The sequence below is a fragment of the Corythoichthys intestinalis genome, chromosome 4 (genome assembly GCF_030265065.1).
Source record: "Corythoichthys intestinalis isolate RoL2023-P3 chromosome 4, ASM3026506v1, whole genome shotgun sequence".
Lineage (NCBI taxonomy): Eukaryota > Metazoa > Chordata > Actinopteri > Syngnathiformes > Syngnathidae > Corythoichthys > Corythoichthys intestinalis.
In genome coordinates, this window is record NC_080398.1 from 23,787,742 (window position 1) to 23,812,471 (window position 24,730).

The following is a 24,730-nucleotide window of genomic DNA, read 5'->3' on the forward strand; positions in this document are numbered from 1 at the left end:
ATTTTTAAATCAAAATATTACCAAAAAAATAAATAAAAAATGTAAAAGATAAAATATATCATAATTAGGGCTGTCAAACGATTAAAATTTTTAATCGAAATAATCACAGCTTAAAAAATTAATTAATCGTAATTAATCGCAATTCAAACCATCTCTAAAATGTGCCATATTTTTCTGTAAATTATTGTTGAAATGTAAAGATAAGACACAAGACGGATACATACATTCAACATACTGTACATAAGTACTGTATTTGTTTATTATAACAGTAAATCAACAAGATGGCATTAACATTATTAACATTCTGTTAAAGCGATCCATGGATAGAAAGACTTGTAGTTCTTAAAAGATAAATGTTAGTACAAGTTATATATTTTTTTATATTAAAACCCCTCTTAAAGTTTTCGTCATAATAAAGTTTGTCAAATTTTCAATCAAAAAATAAACTAGTAGCTCGCCATTGTTGATGTTAATAATAATTATGGTGCTGAAACCCATAAAATCAGTCGCACCCAAGCGCCAGCAGGGGGAGACAAAACACCAAAAAACACAAGTAACAAGTGGAAATGACACTTTGCTGTCATTTTAATTTGTTTGAGCGGGGCACGTGCGTTAATTGCGTCAAATATTTTGACGGGATTAATTTAAAAAATTAATCAACGCCCATTAACGCGAAAATTTTGACAGCCCTAATCATAATACATTATATTATAATTATATCTATTCTATTATTATATCACAATAAAAACATTAAAAATATTTTTGCATTTTAAGACCAAACAGAGATGAAAGCCAATTATTTTTTTCTCTCTCTGGGCAATGAAGTATTTTAGTTTTGATGATCACAAAAGCACTTAAAAAAAAAAATTCAACCATAAAACGGAAACTTACCGTCAAGAAAGCACGCTCCAGGGCGACGCGTACATTGGTCTCGATGCTGGTTCTCTTCTTCCTGCGGCGGCCGGGCATGCCATCAAAGCCCAGCGAGGGCGAGGACAGTGAGCTCGGGCTGGGGAGCGTGCTGTCTATAGACATGGTCTCTGGAGATGGGGAAAATCACAATACATCCACTCATTATCATCACCCTAACAAAAATCTCAAAAAAGGAGAATGAGTGCCGAACCTGCATCATTGAGCCACTTTTCCAACAGCGGCTTCAGCTTGCACATGTTTTTAAAGCTCAAGTTGAGGGCTTCAAAGCGAGAGATGGTGGTCTGGCTAAAGTCGTTTCCGTACAGCTTCCCCATGGCCAGGCCCACGTCTCCCTGCGTGGTCCCCACGTCGAGTCAGCATGAGAAAAAATGAAGAGCAGCCGACTGCGGTGTTGAGCCGCCATTACCTGCGTGAAGCCCAGTTTGATGCGTCTCTGTTTGAAAGTGCGGGCAAACTGCTCCAACTCCTCCAGATCGCTGGGCTCCTCAGGGTGAGAGGGCACGGGGGGCACTGAAGTCAGGCCGGCACTGCTGATCTCCGTGCTCTTGTCTCGCTGAAACAAGACAAGATGGAATGATCGCTTCGAGCTTTGAATAGATGTCATCTGTTGTGGCCATTGTCCTACATATACAGTTCTAGTTGTTGACTGTCTTGTGATTTTTTTTTTTTTAATCAGTCAAAAAGCGCTACCACAGCATGAATTGTTTATCCTACCTGTGCTTGCAGTACCATTCTACTCTGAGCAGACAGCAGGCTCCCTTGGTTTGGTTGAGGTAGCGAAATAAGATTTGGTGTCGATAGGAGTCCTGAAATCAATAATGTCATTTAAATCTCAATGTAATCCTTTTTTTTCCTCAAGTCATGCTACCTTGCTGGCCCTGCTGCGCTTGCGGGAGAAGGAACTGCGCAGGCGACGGGAGTGAGTGGCCGGGCACCAACACCAGCTGCTGGAGCTGCAGCAACTGCTGGATGTCCTGATGATGACCAGATCAAGACCACGTGACACAATAAGACAGTGGCACAATAGAGTGTGGTTGTAGGTGAAAAAGGGGAAAAACGGCATGCTAGGGTGAGAATGGGTATCGTAAAGCAGTGGTTCTCAAACTGTTTTTCCCAAAAAACCCTCCATATTCTTTATGCCAAATGGGAGATATTGAGATATTTCAATATTGGAGAACACACTGAACAACACCAGCGCTTCTTGTACGCTCACCCTGGTCTGTCACACCCTAATCTGACCTATCGTCCCTCTTCCTATCCTTTTGATTACTTGTTGCATCCCTTTCCCTCAGAATATTTAAACTTAAATATAGTTTTTGTTGTTTGTTTTAAAGGAAGGTTTAGTCTGTGCATCTTGCAAATGATTTTGCCTCAATAAATCCAGTTTGAGAACCGCTGGAGGAAAAAGCTCGCTCGCGAGGCCCTTGATGGCTCCGACTGGCTGTCAGTACCTGGGCGGTGAGCTGGATTGGCTGAGAGAGGGCAAGCTGGGGCGGAGGAGGTGGGGCGGGGACGCTTTGGGCAGTGTGTTCCTGTGTGCTCTGCCCCTGACCCTGCTGGCCTGTTTGCCCCGCCTGTTGCTGCGTTTGTTGCTGCTGTTGCTGCTGTTTGTGAGCCTGCTGATTGGCCGCTGCCGCCGCTGCTGCTGCCTGGGCTTGGTGATTGGCCTGGGCGGCGGCATGGGCAGCATGAGCGGCGTGCGCGGCGCTGGATTGCTGCACGGCGGCGGCCAGTAGCTGAGCCTGGGCCTGCTGCAATAGGAGCTGCTGCTGTGCCGGCAACAGGGCGGTGAGCTGAAAGCGGTGCCCGAGTGGGAAGGAAAGTGTTAAGAAGTCCAAAGCCAAAGCAAAAGCAAAGAGCGAGTGCAAAAAAGAGTGCGTTGAGTATCTGGCTGTATTCAGAATCTTTTCCTAGTCGCTATAAAGTGCAAGATATGGTGAGGTTGCCATTTTGTAGTGCTGTTTGAATATGCAGCGAGTGTAGGACTATGTGCGAGGACCGTTACAGGTAACACTATTTAGTACCTTAGGATTGAATTGTTCTTGTAAAGAATTATACAGCTCATGGTCTCAAGAAAATCCAAACAACATCTAGAGGTGCGAATAATCACTCAAATTAATTGACAACCATTTCGACAATCGAAACATGTAGAGCCCTTCTTTAACCTAAAATTGTCCAAATCCTTAGAATTTCAATAATGATTTTCTGAAACTGGTGGTGTTAAAAAAATCCAAATCCTTAGAATTTCAATAATGATTTTCTGAAACTGGTGGTGTTAAAAAAAAAAAACGATTCAGAGATTTACCACGATATTACGCCACGCAATTCTTGTATCGATTCAAAATCCGTCTAAATTGATACTTACACGTGTGTATTTGGTGGAAATAAACAATTCAGTCCACTTTGCTTTGCTTAGCCAAAACTAAACCAAGGCAAGATGGATATTTGGAATTTCTATTTTTTGCCCCCCCCGCCCCGACACACACACATACAAGTCAAACTGCCTAAGCTTCCACTGTTCTAAAGTGATATTGTTGTTTTCGTCAACGATGACGATAACAAAAAAATTTTGTCAACGAACAATTTAATTCATGATGATGATGAGCTAAAAACGTGTCTTGGGAGCACTAAAACATAACGAAATGGATGCCAGTTGTAGTCTGACGAAATAGAATGAGATGAAAATTCCCCATTAAGCATTTCAGTGGTTTTAGGAGGTTTAAGCCCCAACCACCCCGCCGTCTCCCCAAAATAAGGGCTCTGTGCCGAACTTTATGTTAGGGAGCTCCGGCAAGAAATTCTAGCCACTTTCACCCCTGACTAAGACTAATAAGTATTTTCGTCCTAAAGACTAAGACAAAAATTTAAAGGGCTGCCAAAAACAACACTGAGTAAAATGCAAATTTCCGCAATAATTATCTTCAAGTGTAGTATCGGGATTAATCGGGATCGAATCAAATTGTGAAATGTGACTCATGATACGAACCGTATCGCCAGATATGAGGCAAATCACACCCTACTCGATACAATTTTTTGCACCCGATTCCAAGACACGACTGTGCCGTATCACTGACGCCAACACTGTACCGATACCACATTGTTTGGAAAAATACACAAAATGTTTTTTACCTGGTTTGGTTACTGACAGTTACGTATGCTGGATATGGTATGCAATTGCCACTGCATCTAGGTACCCAACTCAACTTGCTAGCAGTTTTCTTCTGTGGTTTCATGGCAGTTGGAAATGAAAACCCAAAGATTACATATAACTTCGGCGCGATATTTGTTACTGTTCGCTGATACCGATGCCAGCATTTTAATGCCATATTGGGGCCACTTTCTATACTATCAGTAGAAACCTAAAATTCAACTGACGAATATTTCCGCCTATTTTCTGACAAGTTATGGAACAAACTATTAACCGACTTATAATTTGTCTGCAGTTTCTACAGCGAATTTGTCTGTGTGATGTCTCACCCCTGCCAGCTGGGAGCCGGTCAGCATGAGTTGCGTGTGTTGCAGTGCTGTCTGGGAGGGGGTCGGGCCGTGGGAGGGCGGCAATGCCGGGGACATCTCGCCACACTCTTCCATCTTAGTCTTCAAAGGAAACAAAAGTCAGGAAGAGAAACACTAATAGCAATCATGCTACGAATCTTGCCTACGAGCACACATTCATTTAAAAGTTAGGAGGGACTAATTGGCATCAGATGTGGGATCGGGAGGACAGTTTGCAAATTTTGATATTTCAAGGAGTATTGCACAGTACTTATTGTGCACGTTGGCCAACAGCGGGAAATAATACACACAAAGTACATCATAGATTGGATGATAAAAGAATGTCTCGTCTGAGATGCAATATTCGTCATTTTTCATGAAGGGTAAAGAATATATTCCCTTGAGCATTGTTGTATGCTTTCAGCATGCGTTTCTATCATTTGTGTACTTAACAAGATGACTGATTTAGTCTCATTAAATGATAAATACATATCGGGACACAATCTAGCTTCTTGTCTTCTTGCGATCATTCACCTCCCAGTCAAAATGGATTGGACATCTCATGCCGTCCATGGCACTCATGAGTATTCGCAGCTAGTTTTTCCAGTTTGAATGAATTGGAAAACGAGAGATCTGCAGAGTGGGCGGCAACATCAACAGCCTGAAGTATCAAAAAATTCTTGCTGCCCATTACATTCAGAACCACAAGAGAGGGCATATTCTTCTCATACTTCAGGCTCTACGTCAAAGTTCCTGAAGGCGAAGAAGGTTAAAGTGCTCCAGGACTGGCCAGCCCAGTCACCTGACGTGAACATTTTTGAACATGTCTGGAGTAGGAGCAAGGAGGAGGTTTTGAAGATGAAACCAAACAAACTTGATGAACACCAGGAGTCCTGCAAGACTGCTTTCTTTGCCATTCCAAATGACTATCAATAAGTTACTTGCATTGCCATGATGCATTAATGCAGTCCTCCAAGCTCATGGGAGTCACACAGAATTTTCTCAAGACACCTTGACTTTATGTTCTGATCGTATTGTAAAATTAATCAATCAAATTAATTTATGGTAGAAATTATACTTCATTTTTGTATACGACAAGACTTTTGTCCTTGCAAAAACAAATGTTATGGGCTTTACTAAGCTCTGAACGTCACACTACTTTTTTACGCTTTCATTTTGCACCCAGTTATTATTGTGAAAGCCCTTGACATTAAAATTTTATTGTAAGAATGAAATGATTAGAAATTAAGCTATATGCCATTTTAAGTCACTATGTCCTTACCAGTGTTGTTAATAACAGTATTCATTCATTCATTCATTTTCCATGCCGCTTTTTCCTCACGAGGGTCGCGGAGGTGCTGGAGCCTATCCCAGCCACCTATGGGCAGTAGGCAGGGGACACCCTGAACTGGTTGCCAGCCAATCGCAGGGCACAAGGAGACATACAACCAATCACGCACACACTCATACCTACGGACAATTTAGAGTGTTCAATCAGCCTACCATGCATGTTTTTGGGATGTGGGAGGAAACCGGAGTACCCGGAGGAAACCCACGCAGGCACGGGGAGAACATGCAAACTCCACACAGGAAGGCCGAAGCCCGGGATTGAACCCTTGATCTCAGAACTGTGAGGCAGACGTGCTAACCACTCAGCCACCGTGCCGCCATTTTTTTCAGTATTGAGTAATCTAATTAATTACTTTTCTAATCTTGGCAACGCAGTTACCGTTACTGAGGCGGGAAAGGCGTGCGCTACTATGCGTTACTATGTTGGTTGAATGACGAGAGAAAAGTCTGAGAGAGATGGACTCATGGAGACAAGAGAATCGGGAGGAGGCAAGGGAGTTGTGACGCCGTTGCAAACGCGATGCTAGGTGGGTTCAATAATACCTGACTGTACCCGATAGCCTACAAACTAAGCCCACATGATGCTACGGTAGATATCACATATTAAGAGAACTAGATGCAAATGACAGACACGGCGGCATTAGTAACATGTATAAAGAACTAGATGCGTTAGTAAACAGCCACCATATTAAAGCAGCAGACCTCTCAGGAAGGCTCTGTTGTAGAGAACCTTCCTGGCGAACCTAAGTAACTTTTTATCTAAAATGCTCCTAAATCGGCAAAATCTTGACTTAAATCTATCTTTAAATGATGAAACAGTTTTAAAACTTACGCATGTCCAAAGTAGACACAAGGGAACTAATGCAATAACGGGAGCAATTTTAACAACTTTAATGGTTGACTGACAATGTTAAATGACTTCTACACATAGCAAAGTTACTATCTAGTTATTGCATTATCTGCAATACCCCTGTGTCTAGTTAAAGTTTAGGGAAAAGAATTGGGCTAGGACCAATTGCTCCCAAAAACCGTTTAACTTCACATTGTGTGACCTGTTTTTTTTTTGTTTTTTTTTTTAACCAAAAAAACAAAACAAAAAAAACATTGAAAATTATCACCAGTTACTTTGCCAAGTAACTAATTACTCTTACATTCAGGTAACTGAGTTACTAACGCAATTACTTTTTGGGAGATGTAATTTGTAACTGTAATTAATTACTTTTTTAAAAATAAGATTAACAACACTGGTCCTTACGCGACAAGACTTTGGTCAGGGACTGTACATACTCAAGCAAGTTCAGGCTTTTAATCACCTACTCATGAAAAAAAAGTGAGATTGTTGTTATTTTCAATGTTTCAGGTGTAGTGTTCCGTAGCAGCAATTGTAAAAACTAATTCTGGTAGCAAATCCCAAAAATATATTTTCAGTTTTTCCCATTCAACTCACCGTGAACAAAGTTGTGCAGTTGTCTACAACTGACTAGTCACAAGATAAGTTTGAGGACAAAAAAATTATATCAGCCGTTCTTTCCAGGATATAGCATGTTCCAACTGGAAAGGACAGACCCTCCCTGCCCACTTGTTTGCATATTCTTCTGCGGCGTATGCAAATTCGGTTGAGTTGTTGCATTATGGATTTATTTAGGCATTGTGGGAAATGAGGGGGAATACCACGATACTGGCTTGCTTGTTTACTTAGGGGTGGCACATAAAAGGGGCAATTTAAAGCCCTCCTGCTTTCTGTCAAGCAACTTTCAGTGCTATGTTAAGACACAAAAGATGAGCAAACATGAGGACGCACACACGCAGACAGTCACAAAAGCCCCTCACCTTGCTGTTGCTCAGGCTCGGAGAAAGGGAAAAGGGATTGACCTTCACTGACTGAGCCTTGATGAAGAGAAAAAGGACAGAATTGAAGGATTGATTGAAGAAGTGATTTTTCATTTCCAGGGAGAGCAACCACATAAAAGCAAATGTGACAATCATTTTGTTTGGAATCAAAGGTTTTGCTGCAGATGTTAGGATTTAATGCAGAAAACATGTACACTTCACAGACTTTCTTGACATATTCATCGCTAAGTGTTGAATGGGACGTACCTGGTGATTAGATTCAGAACCATTACGCTCCGAATCTAGATAGGAAGACAAGGACAGCAGTGATGAGTAAGATATAGAATGTTGAGTACAGCGTTTTCAACAGAAGTTGGATGAACTTAAAAAGGCTGTATGTGCCCTTTACTTTATTTTTCACATTTTTAAGAAAGGAAACTTGATTTATACTTGAAATTGCACCAATAAAATACAGTCAAAAAGTGGATGTGATTTTAGGAAAAATAGGAAGGAAAAGTCATCATTAGTGGTCGAGCAATATGTCTAGTATTTGTGAAACAAACACGGAGGGAAAAAAAGTCAGTGGAATCGGGCGGAAAAGCCAAATAATCATAGGTCAAACCAAAAAAAAAACAGGTATACAATTTTCCTTTAAATTTCCTCGAACTCAAGATTTTCTGTTCCTTTGATGAGCAATTTGAATGACCAATTCAAACTCAAACCTTTGCTGTTACTAGCAATTTCAGTGAATGTAAAAAAGTTTTCATATGATATAATATTGAAGGCAAAACTGTGAATTACACCAACTGCATGCTTCTAGTACCAGTGACAAAATTCTACTGATTGATACCTAAACCTTGACGTGACGTAATTATACTGGGCAGATGTGAACTAGTGCAGTTTTCCTTTTAGCTGCCCAATATGTAGCCGTGTAAATCACACATTTCATTTCATGACCATGTAATTATATTCTGTTGATCTTTGAGCAATGATACAAAAATGGTGATAAATATCATGAACTATTGAATTAAAGGGCCTTGATCAATTTAAGTCAATATTATGTACGCATTTAAGATCCAGTTACATTTCAACCTAAATAAAAAACACAAGGCAAATTTGATGTTTTTGACAATTTTGTTGCTGAAATATTTTAATGACAATTAGTGCTGCAAGGATTAACTCGAGTAATTGGATTAGAAAAAAGAATCAAATCAAATTTCGCTGCTTCGAGTGGCGTTGAAATTGTTTGTTTTGAAAGTGTTTGCATTTAGTTTAATTGATTTTTTTGGACACACTGCCCTCTAGTGGCAATAGTGAATAAGACATAATTAATTTAACATGGCTGAATCCAGCTGCTTCCTGTTAAGACCAACTTAAGGTAAGTTTTTGTTTGAGCCAATATGTTTTATATGCATTCTTAATTTAGTTTCTAGGTATAATTAGCCATTTATTTAAGAGAATACTGTATGTGTTTGAACAATTTGTTAAGAGCATTGTACGAATAAGTATTTTATAGCCTTTAAGCTAGATGACTTTTGCTATGTAAGTTAACCAATTGTTCTTTTGTTGTACTTAGATCCTCATTAATTTTTTTTAAATACCGTTTGAGGCTAGGCTCGAGTATTTCAATGTTTTTTTTTCAAAAAAAGTGCAATCCTGCATAGTTTGAAGAAACACTCGAGAATTTTATTTTTTATTCCCACTTAATGCTCTTTTGAAAGAGCAATCTTGACAAGCCTTTGTTTGACATCTCCTAAAATTGATTCTTTAACGAATTTAATATTCCTAATCCGATTACTCGATGATTCGAACAAACTAGTTGATAGATCAATCGACGACTAAAATAATCGATAGCTGCAGCGCTAATGACAACCATTCCCTTTACAAAACGGCATATCTGAAATGTATTGATCAATGTTTTTTTATTTGGTGTTCTATTTCAATATGATTATGTTTCAAGGGAGAGACAAAAGGGAACAGTGGAAAAAAAAAAAAAAAAAGTCCTGTATTTCCAAGAAGTGGTTGACCGATATGTGGGTGGCTGCAGACATTTTCTCAAATGTGAATATTCCAAATTGCCCACTCTTCCTCATTACATCTTGAACATCCAATATCACATGCACTTGTGCTCGAGTCCATCAGTGCGTAGGTATGGGGTATAACCGACATCACAAAATGGCTGCGCCCGTAAGCCGCATCATTTTTTTGTGATTAAAGAGAACCTCGGACTTAAAGACTTGTAGGCTCTAATAAGCCACAATTGTTGTGTTTTACTAAAATATGTTATTAAAAACACATTAAATATTACCATTGATTTAAAAATCTATAACATTTAGTACATGTTTTGACCTACGGAGGGCGCTGCTTTATGCGCGCAATGGAAGCTTGGGGTGATGACGTAGTTTGTCACTCACTAGCAGTGTTGTTAATAACGGCGTTAGAATATAACGGCGTTACTTTTTTTCAGTAGTGAGTAATCTAATTAATTACTTTTCTCATCTTGGCAACGCCGTTACCGTTACTGAGGCGGGAAAGGCTTGCGTTGCTATGCGTTACTGTGTTGGTTGAATTACGTGAGATGGTCAGAGAGACTGACTCACGGAGACGAGAGAGCAGAGCAGGAGTGGTGAAGAAGCAAGGGAGTTGTGACGCCGTTGCAAACGCGATGCTAGGTGACTCCATAATACCTGACAGTAGCCAATAGCCTTCAAACTACGCCCACATCATGCTACGGTAGATGTCACATATTATAGAACTAGATGTAAATGGCAGACAGGGCGGCATTAGCAACATGTATAAAGAACTAGTCGCATTAGTAAACAGCCGCCATCTTAAAGCAGTAGACCTCTCAGGAAGGCTCTATTGCGATCCTAAGTAACTTTTTATCTAAAATGCTCCTAAATCGGCAAAATCTTGACTTAAATCTATCTTTAAATGATGAAACAGTTTTAAAACTTACACATGTCGAAAGTAGACAGAAGGGAACTAACAATAACGGGAGCAATTTTAACAACTTTAACGGTTGATTCACAACATTAAATGACTTGCACACATAGCAAAGGTTACTGTCTCGTTATCGCAATATCCGCAATACCCTTGTGTCTAGTTAAGTTTAGGGTAAAGAATTGGGCTAGGGCCATTTGTCCAAAAAACATTTAAACCTTTTTTTTTTTGGGGGGGGGGGGGGGGGGGATCACCACTTGCTTTGCCAAGTAACTAATTACTCTTACATTCAGGTAATTGAGTTACTAACACAATTACTTTTTGGGAGAAGTAATTTGTAACTGTAATTAATTACTTTTTTAAAGTAAGATTAACAACACTGCTCACTAGACAAACACTACGGTCTTCTGCAATTCCTTCCGCACTGCGAGACGTCCAACACATGCGCACATCGGTTAGAAGTGTCAGGTACTGACTATTTGTGTTTTTATTGAGTCTTATCACCTTTTCATTGCTACATAGTACTTTTTGCATGTATTTCTCTCTCATATTTTTAAGCATTCTGTTTTCTTGTGGTACGTTTAATGCAGATTTTTGATCTGTTGACCAAATTAGTCACGTAGTGTATTTAAACCACCCTTATCTGATATTACTACGTTTAAGTATTTTTTTCAAGGCATCTTTAGTACGTTCTGTCTGTATGCATCTTACACAAAACAAGATGAAAGAGCACAGTAGTACTTTGGGTGTCAAATTTGCCTCTTGTAGGACGTTTCGCTGGTGTAGTACATTTTGGCAGAACACTGGTTTTTTCATACTCTCGTCTCGTCTCATCCCGTCTTTCCTGTTCATTTTGTTGTTGTTGCTCATTTTGTGAAATATCGACAGTGCTGTCATGCTCATTAATGTTCCTCCCGGGTTCAAATTGAAAGGGTTGAACAGATGACATATTTATGTCGCTAGAGTCATACTCTGGAAGCCCGGTAGCATAACCATGTGACGTCACCGCCCTGCTAAACTAATTTTACAAATTTTATAAACATCAAGAGGGGTTTCCATATCAAATTATTTAAACTCATAATAACGTTTATCTTTTAAGAACTACAAGTCTTTCGACTGGCGGATCCCTTTAAACATTATTTTCTCCATTATCATAGGTGTATGAAATTGGCATTTGCATACTTAAATACTTTGAGCAATCATCATTTAAATGAAATCATTTTGGTGTTGTCTTTGACTTTAGATTTCTATGTATTGATCCAGATCGATTAGCTGTTATTCCGTTATGAACAGGTTTTTGTATTATCAGTGACCTGAAACGTCATTGCAGTGGAAAAAGCTAGTATTGTAATTTTTGGACTATAAGCCGCACCCAACATTTTACAAGAAAATGAAATTTGTTCATTTTCACACCACACTGGACTAAGTTGGTGTACCAATTGTATGACATCAAAAGACATGAAGCTCATTAGCCTGTAAAAAAAACTATAAATTGGCCACACTGGACTATAAGACGCAGGGTTAAAAGTGGGGGTGTGGGGGTCGCGGCAAATAGTCCGAAAATTACAGTTGTTCTCCCAATATGGAAGCTTATTGAGTAAATGCTTACACGGCTTTCCTTGGATTAAGAGTGTATTTTATCCACCTTTGCTCCTTCACAGCAGTGGTTGCACTCACCTGTGCTGTCCAGTGGCGAGTCAGCCCCTAGTTTCTCAAACTCAGCTGGCCGTGACATCCTGATATCTGCAAAACACACACACACGCACAGATGTCTTCAAATGTGGTTGCATTGATGACACAAAAGGAAAGAGAGAAGCAGGCTGGTAGAATTGCTGCCCCCCAGCCCACACACATGCTGTACGGAGCGTAGGTGAATCACTCACATGACAAGTCGACCCCGGCCCACTTGCTTTCATTCATTCATTCAAAGTTTCCAATTAAAGAGAGTACGTTGGGTTCAGGCTAAATTTAACTCAAGGTGTTTGCGTGGGAGCGATTTTCTGGTCGCTCTAAATGTTACGAGCATGTTATTCATTGTGAGTGCTCGTGGCCCTGGTGCAAAGTGTGTACTTTTTAAAATGTATTTAAGGCTATATTAATTTTTTTTTATTTTTTTTTTTTTACTACTTTCCTCACTGACAAACTGCAAGACGAGATTGTGTTGCAGTTATTTGAGCCCTTTGAACATGCACATACACAGCCACTTCCCTTTTGTGAAAACATGCAAATCTGCCCAACGACCAACTAATTATAACATGCCACCTGCATAATAAACGCAATAACCCCAACACACACACATTGCTCTTTCCATCAGACTTTTTTTTGTTGCAACAGTGAGGTAGATGGTGATTTCAAATCAAGTCATTTGGTTGTTTTTAGCTCCAAACGAAATAAGGTAAAAATACATTTTAAAAAAATGATAATAAGAGAAATCAGGAGACAATTCAAAAGAATTCAAAAAAATACATTGCATTTTGTCAAATGAAAAATGTTGCTTACAATTTTGGTTTTCACTTTTTCTAAAGATGTCTGTCGCACCAATGCCACTAGGTGACAGTAACTATCTGTAAACATTTTAATCAATTGTTGAGCAATTCAACAATTTTCATTTATTACATAGCAGTTAACCTTTTTTTTTTTTTTTTTTTTTAAGAGCTGGAATGAGATTTAAGGTTGCCTGTAGAGTTAAAAAAATAAATATAAATTAAACGTTTTTTAAGTAGCATTCTGTTTTCTATTATTATTGTTTTGGAAACCAAGATTTCACGTGACAAGAGTAAAACTACTCAAGGGACACACAATACACACACAGGAAAAAAAAAATGCGGCAGGGGAGGGGGTCCACAGGGTAATAAAATAGCAATACCCGCGATTTTGCTCGTGGAAGGTTATGGTATTCAAAAAAGTAAAAGCCAAACAAGAGCCCCGACCAATATTGTTTGCCAGGTGATATGACAATGTTGGTGGCTAACATGACAGTAAATGGTGTGCGGGTACAGTACATCAAGATGCATTGCCGTCCTCTCACTTCCCCACATTACTTCCCCATTATAATAGTAGTGTGTATGTATTACTTACCAGTAATATGACCATGTTCAAACATTCCACACAAAGAAAGAGTCAATAGTGGCTATAGCGGTTTTTACTTCATTTTAGCTGTAAAATTTTAAAAAGAATGTTTATTTTACCTATAATGACCAAATGCAGTTTTGGCTGCAACCATACATGAAATATTTTGTGCTGTGTAATCCACTTCCACGAACACAGTACATGATGCAACACAAACACGAAGTGTTAAAAAATATTTTTCTTTGATCCATCAAGAAAAATACGACCAAAATGAGACAGATATATATATATATATATATACACACACACACATATATACATTATATACTGTACATGTTTTAGGAACAGCAAAGATACTGTGTAGGACCCTCAAGATCTCAGGCCTCTGGTAGAGGACCCGAGCTTGAGATGAATAGCCACCCACCCTACCAGGGGCGATGGGGGGAGGGAAGAGTTTTTTAAAATTAGTTTATATATACACTGTATACATACATACAGTGCCCTCCATAATTATTGGCACCCCTGAAAAAGATGTTTTATTTAGCTTCTAATATTTTTTTTTAAAATTCAAATAATATGGGACCATAATGGAAAAAAAGAGAAAAATCCAACCATCAATACAAGTGCATTCATTCAGTGGGGAAAAAAATCCCACATAAAGAAAAAGTTATTTGACATAAAAAAATGTGTGTCACAATTAATAGCACCCCTGGTGTTAATACTTTGTACAACCCCCTTTTGCCAACAAAACAAGGTCTGGGGACTGAGATGGCCATGGGAGGAGCTTGATTTTGTGTCTGGTGAACCATTTCTGTGTAGATTTGGCCATATGTTTAGGGTCATCGTCTTGCTGAAAGACCCGGTGACGACCCATCTTCAGCTTTCGGGCAGAGGGCAACAGATTTTGATTTAAAATGTCCTGGTATTTCAAAGCATTCATGATGCCATGCACCCTAACAAGGTTCCCAGGGCATTTGGAAGCGAAACAGCCCCACAGCATCACTGACCCACCCCCATACCTCACAGTGGGTATGAGGTGCTTTTCAGCATGCGCATCTTTCGTGGCACGCCAGACCCACTTAGGGTGTTTGTTGCCAAAAAGCTCAATCTTGGTCTCATCTGACCATAGCACACGGTCCCAGGCTTCAAGTGTATTTTTTGTGAGCTTTCCAATGATGTCTCACACATGCATATCGGACAATTTTGAAAGTTGGCCAAATTTGGGGTCTCAGAGGGAACTTATATACACGCCATATACGTACACACATATATATATACGTGGATATACGCATATACAGGGGTGCACATAAGTGGTCCGCATGCGCGCATGCGTACTGGGCGTAGACAAACGCACTGGCCCTCAACGGCTTCCATACGCTTTTGCGTACCGACGGCTGACAACTGTATTTGTGGCGGACACGAGAAAATAACTTCTCAAAATGTCGAAGAGGCAGGCCCCACTGAGTAATTATTTCCGTGTTCCCCTACACCCGTCAAAAGACAGACAACAGAGACGTCACCGGAGCTACCGAAAAAAAGGACTTTTGCTGAAAAGTGGCTGCAGGAGGTACCATGGCTAGAAGCAAATGATGCTCACACGGAAATGCGGTGCAAAATGTGCCGTGAGTATCCCAATGTCGCTGATGAGAGCAGCGCATTTTATGTAGAATTTCAGCCATCCAAACTTTGAAAGCACGAAAAAAACAGAGCATGTGGCAATTAAGCAAACTATCGATGTCAGACAGGACCCCACTCGCCCTATGGACAAGTGGCAGAATAAAGGTAATGAAGAACAGCGCCATGCACTGACAAACGTGTTTTTGCTCGCATTTTACAAAACTAAACATGCACGTTCACTGAGGTCTTATGAGGAGGACATCCCACTTTTACAAAGGCTTGGAGTTCATGTGGGAGCCGCATAATGCCCTTTATTTTGAATTGGTCCTTTTATGTTTATTTCTTTACATTTCACTTCAAAGTAGTGGTTATTTTGTTGTGCCAGTTGATGTTAATCAAGCATTAATTGTTACTATAATTAATTAAAGTTAATTGGCTCTAAGTAAAGCTTGTCATAATTTTATCGCTTCAGGCGGGTCGGCTCTCAAGCTCAGTGAGGACCAAGTCACATCTCCAGGTCCTCCTCTGAGAACCTGGGCAAAAAAAATATGTGCACCCCTGCGTATATATATCCTGTGGGTTACACAAGGCCAACCAACGCATTTAAATCCAAACAAAACCTGCTTTAAAAATGTCCAAAATTTAAACTACAAATGCTAAGAATATTATAAACCTGTTGATTGTTGGTTCTTTTTTTGTCCTTGTGTTTAACATTTTGATCGCTGCCAGCCCCTCACAGTAAAAAAAAAAATTTTTTTTTTAAAACAAAAACTTTATGCCGTCAATGACATGCAATAAATTTTACATAAAAACATTAAAGCTGTTCGAAAACTGGGAAGATTGTTGTTCTTTAGTTTTAGGGTTACAAGTAGTAATTTGACAACGTTTCTGTGTGGTCAATGTATAACAGCTAATTTTAGAGAAACTCTGCTTCATCTATTGCCACCAATGACAGTCAATGAATTAAGGACCCTCAGGAAAACATGTTTTAGCTCAAAGGGATTTTAAAAGGACATCATGCAGGCCATATATAAAAAGTTTGAGAATGCCACAAAATTTGCCAAATTCAATCCCTCTCTTTTAATTACATTTTGACCAACTTCCAGTGGGAGAAACCTATCAGACATATATAATCAAAAACGTGTTCTTTACTAAAACATTTTTTCACCCCCCCCTTTTTTTAATCATCTTAGCTCCCCCCCACAGAACAAAAAAAAAGTTTTTTCACACTGAAAAAACAATGAAATATTTCACTACTTAAGAAAAAATTGAGATTTAATAAAAGAACATACAACACTGGCTTTTGAAACATCTCACATATGAAATGAATGATATGATATGATATGAATTTTTTAATTTGCACGAAGGGGAATGTGCAGTTTGTGACACTTCTATTTGTAGCACCTTTGCATCACGCTGTTGGTGGTCTATTAATCCAGCTCATATGAAGAATTATTGATGACAACATGAAAAGAGAACTTAGAAATATCACTGAGTATAGGGGGGGAAAAAGACATTTAAGAGGTAATTGGTGGACTAACAAGCTGTCTTGACCTCTTCGCCGGCCTCAGCTGACCATAAAAAGGAGCATTTTCAACTAAATCTCACCAAGACATGAAATACAACTAGGCAAAATTAGTAGACAATTTTCAATCTATAAATGTCAATAATGCAATGCGCATGGAACCAAAAAATATGGCAAAATTTCATTTGTTTCATAAATGAAGGAATATTATATTAATATTTGTCAGTTCCCATATAGGTATTTTGATTCTACAAAATATTTACTTTAAACGACTGGAAATCACTTGCTCCGATGCAATGATAATTGCACAAATAAAACACATTTTTCAAGTTTCAAAACTGTAAACACTGACCTTTCCTGTCCAATTTAACCCCCCACAGGCCACCCCTCGCTCTATAATTAGACGCACGCGCCCACTCCCAAACGTGCACACGCGTAATTGGTTGCTAAATGAAGGACTGCATACTCACCTGACAACCACATAGTGGAGAAGAACAAGTCCTTGCTTTTTGCTATTGCTGCTGCTTGCTCAATCATAGAGTCAGTGTAACAATGCATGTAACGAATAACTCAATGTAACATACACACATCACTCAGTCACTCACTAAATCTAAGCCACACCTCCTCTACTACCACATCCTGCAGCACCACAGGAAGTGAGGTCTAGAGTGGGAAATAAACCCAAAAGTTAAGGAAGAAGGAAGACAGGATTAAAAAGAAATTAGGAGGAAAAAAGTAGGCGAAAGAAAGAAATTAGGCAAAAGAAAAAGAAAAGAAAGAAAAAAGAAAGAAGGGAGGGTGAGTATGTGGTGGAGTGGGAGGGATAGAAAACTGAGGGAGGATGACTGTGGCGGAAAGTGACGGCGCTCTGGAAACTGTCGCTCACATGCTGCACTCGTGCAAAAAACACTGGAAGAAAAGAATCACAATGCACTGTATGCATATACTGTATGTATTGTATGTAGGGCTGACCATCCCACACGTGAGACCATGCAATGACACCTGAATGTGGCGGAAATCTCATCAGGCGTTAAAAATCGGTGTCACCTACAGCTGCTAAAAACAGATTTGGTCTGGGGGAGGATTTTTTTTTTTTAAACCCCAAGCAGAAATATTTATAAAAAAGAACAATTAGACTATGTTTTACTGGGGACCGTGTTATAATTGATGAAAATCAGAGAGAATAAGGATCATAGATTTTAAAAATACTGTAATGACAATTATTCATGTGAGAAGGTATTACTTGTATTTTATTAATGTTCTTCTGCTTTCCTCCACATTCCAAAAAATGTTCATGAAAGCCCCTCAGTTGTCTATATTTAAGTTAAATAAGTGATATATGTTTAATTAGCTGGCAACCACTCAAAGGCCACCCCAATTAGAATAAACGCTATTGAAAAAGGATAGAGCGATGTTGAGTTTCTACTGTGACAGTAACAGTAACTGACCACAAGGAAGCACTGTTGAGCTAGAAATCAATGAAGGAAGGCAGTAGAGATGACCTGTTATGGTCACAAGAGAACCGATACAGAATCACCAGCACAATCAATGTAAAACCAAAAATACTTAAATACCAGAAAGGCTTTTTACCAATTAGTTTTCCTTCCATCCTATTGTGACCAGAAGTATGATATACATTGCTGCTACAAAATATTGCACACTTTATTTAACCATGTGTCTATGTATTTGGCTATATGCCACACATTGTTGTTGTTACAGAAAACACAGACAAGGCTAAAAAGCAGTTTCTGCTCCTTCACCCCTCTTTTAAATAAACTGCTGCATTTTAAGCCAAAAGAACAGTTGTGTTTGATAGAACAATATGTCTATATGCTGCTACAGCAGTTTCATGGCGCATTAAGGCCCTGAAGTATTTTTAATTTATCCGTTTTACCCTGGGGACCCCCGTTTACAGACACAGCGCAACTGCTTTTGTTTCAACCCAGCCGTAAAAAGAAGTAATTATATTATTCGAAATGTATGTCATTTTTAGCTTAGAATCATTAATTGATGTCTAATATTTAGTTTAAAAAAAAATTATTTAATAAATCATTCACTCGCATATTTTAAACTTTTAAACAAATTACATCACCATGAAAAAAAAATAGTGTCTGTAAATAGGTCACAGATATGTAACTCATAACTATCGCTTAATTGTATTTTTATTTAATTTTTTACTGTTGCATTTCCCCCCAAATTTTACATGATTTATAATTGATCCAACAAAGAAAATTGATTACAAAAAAAAAAAAAAAACGCTTAAAAGGATAAATATTTGAAAAAGAAAATCTCAACCACTGCTTGATGGCTGTGATTTCTGCATCGCGACCCTTGTTATATTACTGTGTTTCACCCATAACATCCCCAGAAATTCAGGCTGTGGCCATGTTGTGTTGACAATCGGTCAGACGTGCTACAGCTTTTTTGGATCGAAACAAGGTAAGTAGCGATAATATCTCGTTAAAATCATGGTGTCTTTAATTATGCTTTCTCATACTCTCACCTCCAGTTAGGATTTAATTAATTAATTTTATTTTATTTTTTAATGCTCTCCTGTTCAAAATTTTTCTTCCCCCAGAAAATTGAGATTTTAAGCTTTCCAAATATGTATCACACATGCATATAGGAGAATTTTGAAATTTGGCCAAATTGGAGGTCTCAGAAATTGGGGGTCTCAGAGCGGAACTTTAAGTCACCTGAGTGTTTTCCGCCATATGTATATTTGTACATGCCACTCTGCGTTGTGGCTGTACCCTACTGTGGACCAAATTGCCCTACAAGGAACATCTAATGAAGTGAACTGATTAACTAAAGACAATGAATTTCCTCATATAATGCTAAAAAAAAACCTTTGATCAAGTGCATCCCAGTGTAAAGAAACTTGTTTAACTTGAAAAAAAAATTAATGATGTGTAATAGTAAAGAGAAATGACAATAAAAGCCAATATTCCAAAGAAATAGGAAAAATAGACAGTAGCCACGTTTACATGCTGACTTTTATTCATACCGATTCAAATCATTCCGAATGGAAATTTCACATCAGCTGTTTACATGTCACTTCATCTATTCCGATCCAGCGTTTACATGTGACTGCCTTTATTCCGAAAGGACGTTTGACAACTGCCGTCTGACATGCGCCTGTTCCTTCCGAATGAGGTGTTTATATGGAACACATTTATTCGGTTTGAACAAATATTCCGACTGTAATTGGAATATTTGGCTCCATGTAAACGTGGCAAGTGTCAGACATTTTTAAATTCCAATACTATTTTAGCCAAACAAATGCAAGTATTTCAGATTGTAATGTGTATTATACATGTCTACTGGACAAACAAGTTTTAATGGCTCCAGGAAGTGACGCCGACTTCGCCTGAGTCCCACAACAAAAATGAACTACAGAACAGGTATATTGCAATGGTACATAACTATGAAGAGAGTGTCTATTTTCTTAGCTACTTTATGCTTGTTTTAAGTGTATTTGTATTTATACTAATCGACAAAAAATGGTTGCAAGCCTGGGCCTCGAGTTTGACACCTGTGGTCTACCAGAACACAAACTGCCTCAACAAGATAATTAATAATGCTGCACAGGGAACCGTTAATACAGTACATTCAGTCAGATATCACAGAAATTCTGGGCTTTTGCAGTTATTGTGGCTTTGGTGAGCAATAAACATGCAAGGATGCATTATTGACATGACTCAACATGTGATCCTCCTCATTAACACCGTCCTACAGTATAAGGATTCACACTAGGACTATTACGATCCCTCTGCAGGTGCTGCTGTTTCGGCGATGAACTGCGTGAATTCGGGGCCGTTACAGGAGGAATTGTGGTATTGATTAAAGTTGGAACAAAACTAAAATCGGGAAAAAAATGTTGATTCTTTGTCAATTTCCATTTGTTTTATCAGCATGCCATAGATCGACATCAACTGTGATTGTCATCCTACTGCCACCTATTTGGCAGCAGATGCATTTGTTTGATTGTACACTGTATTGTATCGTGCACTGGGTGACCGCATGTTTGTCTGTGTGTCGGGGTATGTGTGCTTGCGTGTGATGTGTGAAGACACTGATAGACAGGCATGGGGGAGCATCTGGAGGTCAAAGGTTGTCTGGGCAGCACTGGCTTTGGCCGTGACCTTTGTCCAAAGTCCAATCTATCCTCATAACAAGCAGAGAGAGAGAGAGAGAGAGAGAGAGAGGGAAAAAGAGCAAGAGAAAGTGTGTGTGTGCGTGCATGTGCATATTGGCACGAGTATCTGCAGTTTAAAAATGAAATAAACTGGTAAATCGATGGCCGCGTCGCCTTGTGTGTACAGTTCATGGCCACCAAGGGTCTTCCTGCACCCCTGTGGAGAGGTCTCAGCCTTGGTTACCATGGCGACCAAATCTAGCAACACCATTGCTCGGCCACTTAGATGATACTGGTCTCAACTGACGCGTGGGCAAACGGGACATGAAATTGAATGGTAGGGAATGAATTAGAAATGTGAATGGCAAGACTTAATCATGAAATGATGAGTTGAGGGAACAAGTTTAATTTTTGGACAAAATTATTTCATAATATTGATCCACTAATTTGTTTTTAAATTAAAAAAAAAAAAAAAAAAACCTCTGGGTTTCTTAACATTTTCAAGTTGTTAAATGGTAATTGTTTTAATTGTGGAAACTCATTTGAAATTTTGAAAAAAGTACCGTGAGCATTATTTTAACTTTTTGAAATTTGGAATGGGCTGAAAAATTTGGATGGGATAAGTAATTCTGAATGAATTTATGGATTTAACCATAGAAAATATGGAAATGTGGGCATTCTTAGATCGTAAATTAATTCCAAGGATATCCTTGTACTGGTCGAGAAACATGGACATGTGTAAATACAAATTTAAGGAACAACATTTATTTTCTTGAAAACAAGTTTTATCACATTTTATTTAAATTTAAAACTGACACCTGTGGGACCCTCAATTTGGCTCCCCCTAATTGTGATCATTTTTACGCGACTTAGATGCGTTAAAGTGACCAAAAGTTGTGTCGATATGATAACACATATACACACTTACGCCGCACAATGTGATAGTGTGACCCCAGGGAGGAGGATGGGGGAGGCTGAGGCCTCTAGAGCGCCATCAATCACAGCACTGTCACAGGGAGTATAGGAGTGGGGGGTTACAAAGAGCGACAGAATAGTAAAAAGACGGTGGGGAGGTGAACGAGTGATGGAAGCCAAGGTGAACGATAGAGGAAGAAAGCAAGGTGGATGTGTATGTAATGGCTCATTGTCGGGCTTATTGCGAACTCTTTAAAGCAGTCCGACGACCCTCTTTCTCCAGCTTCCTACAGACACATAAGAACACAAGCACGCACACAGCCTCTAATTCATCTAATCCATCACATTCCCGCTCTTACGGCGGCCCGCTGATGGACCCGCCAAGTCCTCTACATCGTCCCAACCGCAAGACTGCAAGGTGAGAGATTAAAAACCCAGTCCAGTGTTTTTTTTCCCCGATGGTGTCACAGCGGGATTATGAACAGCACGATAGCGAGGAGTAGAGGTTGTCCAACGGGAAACGCAAACATTCCACCTACGTGCTCAACACACCACACGGACATCGCGCATAGTCTTTCCAAGGCACTGTACACAGAGGTTGAGGCCGAAATTGTTCTGTGGGGGAGCAACTGTGAGAGACAACTGGCATTGAGGTGCACCTGTACCTTCATCAATTAGTCTTCATCGGATTGCCAATTCTAGGCCCGTTGGCCAAATACAGGCAGGTAGAGATGAACCTGCCTTACTTCGAATGTTGAATCGAAAACAGTGCAACCAACAGGTTTTGAATGAGGCAAAGTCCAGTGTTCCTCCTGCGCTTTATAAGCCTGGTGGGCTGCTAGGCCTTTTATGTTTCCAACTTATCAATAAAGTGGGAATTAGCTAAATTCAGAGGTGGGTAGTAACGGGTTACATGTACTCCGTTACATTTAGTTGAGTAACTTTTTGAAAAAATGTACTTCTAAGAGTAGTTTAACTAAGCCATACTTTTTACTTTAACTTGAGTAGAGTTGTGAAGAAAAAAACACTACTCTTACTCCTCTACTTTGGGCTACACAGGAGTCTTTACATTTTTTGAGCTACGCAGGAGTCATTACATTTTTCCCTTTATTCTACATATTAGATTTCTTTTTTCCCCCGATGATGCCAAGAGTCGCTCTACAAATTTCACCAATGAGACGTCACAACAATAATCACATGACTACAATATACCGATCAGACGTAATCTTGCTGTTCTATGATCACACCAGCCTGCTCAATCATGTGGCATCTTTAAAGCACTGTAAAAAATGAAATATTTAACATAGAGCGCTGCCCTCAACATGACTCGAAAGCGCAGATTTTAACCTTTCTCCCAGTCTTTATTTGGCACCGCTTGACCACGGAAAACCAGAGATATGATCCTTTTAATTTCATAATAGTAACCATGAAGGAACTACAGTATTCACTATTCAAATTAGGAACTACTGTATTTTCTCCACTAGAGGGCACCCATGCTCTTTGGACAAATAATGCTTAATTTCTGTCCTTTTTTTTCTGTTTTTTTTTTTCTTTTTTTTTTTTCCCCCTTTGGCTTAATGTGGTTATGCAATGGGTTATTGTACAGTTTCATTGCAACAACAGTTCATATACATAACTGTGCTGAGAAAAAAAAAAAAACATTGTTTAAAAAACAAATTTGTAAGCAGTTACTCACAATTTTTCTCATTACTTGAGTATTCTTTTCACCAAATACTTTTTTACTTGTACTTGAGTACATTTTTTGGACAACTACTTTTACTTGAGTTATACTATTTTGAAGTAACGCTACTCTTGAGCACAATTTTTGGCTCCTCTACCCACCTCTGACTAAATTTAAGGTAGATCTTCCAAGGACAGTGGTATCCAAACCTAAATGTGCCTCAAATTGTGGAAAAATGTACAGTATGTACGCACTTGCATGTGGGCAAGAAAGTGCCGTCTACTTTGGTTGGCTGTCTCCTTTCCTTGAAAGTGGTACCTTTCCATTAAATATAAAGAACAATATGTTTAAATTAAGGTTGAAAATCATAAAAGACTGATTATGAGTGTACTGTAAATCGCATAGGTTGTACTTTGTTTACACTGCCAGTATAGAGTTCAACCTATATAATTACCTGATTAGTTTTCAACTACCGTCACAGTATATATATATATTTTTTTAATTAACGTGCTTGCAAAAAAAATTTTTTTTTTGTTCTGTATAGTTGGTCAATCACTCAGGTCATGGTTATCCTCTGCTTGAATCAAGGCAACTGAACTCCTTTTGCTCAATGAATTTATTTTATCAATGTGTAGTGATGAGTCGAGGACATAGTGATGAATGTAATGTTAAGTAGGCAATCATTAATTTCATGATACCTCATAAAAACTGACATTTTCTTGACATACTGTACAGAGATATTTTTTGTGTCTTAAATGATGACTAAAAAAAACAAATGGATGAATCAAGAACGTTTTGAGTTTTCTCATGTGCAGGAATTTTCTATCTTATTGTGCATGTGTCCTTGAAGGTCCATCCATTGAAGTAAACCTGCTACATTGTACAATAACTGCACGCACTGATTAGTAGATTGATAAAATATTTATTTAGTCTGCTGTATTAAAAAAAAAAAAAAAAAAAAAAAAAAACTACAATTAGGGAGAAGAGAATGAGTGATTACTAGCAGACTAAAAATCCTCAAGTGATGAGGGAGGAGGCAATGATCCCATATAGTAAGCCGCAAAGAATGTGCGAACTTGGCCCAAAATGGCCCCTGATGGGAAGATCTAAAAAGTACGAAAATTGGCCTTCTGGGAGTTGTTATATTTTTTGGCCATCCGTCCCATCTTTCACCTTGCCTGCCGAAATCATCATCACCATCATGTGTGTGTGAGTGAGAGCGACTTTGCCCTTT

At 38.9% G+C, this 24,730-nt stretch overlaps 1 protein-coding gene across 7 annotated transcripts in view; it reads right to left on the bottom strand.

Annotated features, from left to right (window-relative positions):
• The window catches only part of pou2f2b (POU class 2 homeobox 2b), a 224,473-nt gene that overhangs the window by 13,951 nt on the left and 185,792 nt on the right, over positions 1-24,730 (bottom strand). For 5 of the 7 annotated variants that reach the window (XM_057833939.1, XM_057833941.1, XM_057833937.1 and 2 more), the window contains exons 2-11: positions 12,229-12,294; positions 7,876-7,910; positions 7,609-7,665; positions 4,411-4,530; positions 2,385-2,726; positions 1,802-1,907; positions 1,648-1,739; positions 1,340-1,486; positions 1,124-1,265; positions 892-1,040 (exon numbers count right to left, since the gene is read on the bottom strand). In XM_057833939.1, the coding sequence (XP_057689922.1) occupies positions 892-1,040; positions 1,124-1,265; positions 1,340-1,486; positions 1,648-1,739; positions 1,802-1,907; positions 2,385-2,726; positions 4,411-4,530; positions 7,609-7,665; positions 7,876-7,910; positions 12,229-12,294 (1,256 nt within the window). Of the gene's footprint in view, positions 1-891; positions 1,041-1,123; positions 1,266-1,339; positions 1,487-1,647; positions 1,740-1,801; positions 1,908-2,384; positions 2,727-4,410; positions 4,531-7,608; positions 7,666-7,875; positions 7,911-12,228; positions 12,295-17,232; positions 17,350-24,730 lie in introns of those variants that run through there. The other 2 variants (XM_057833938.1, XM_057833942.1) reach the window with 2 other exon arrangements.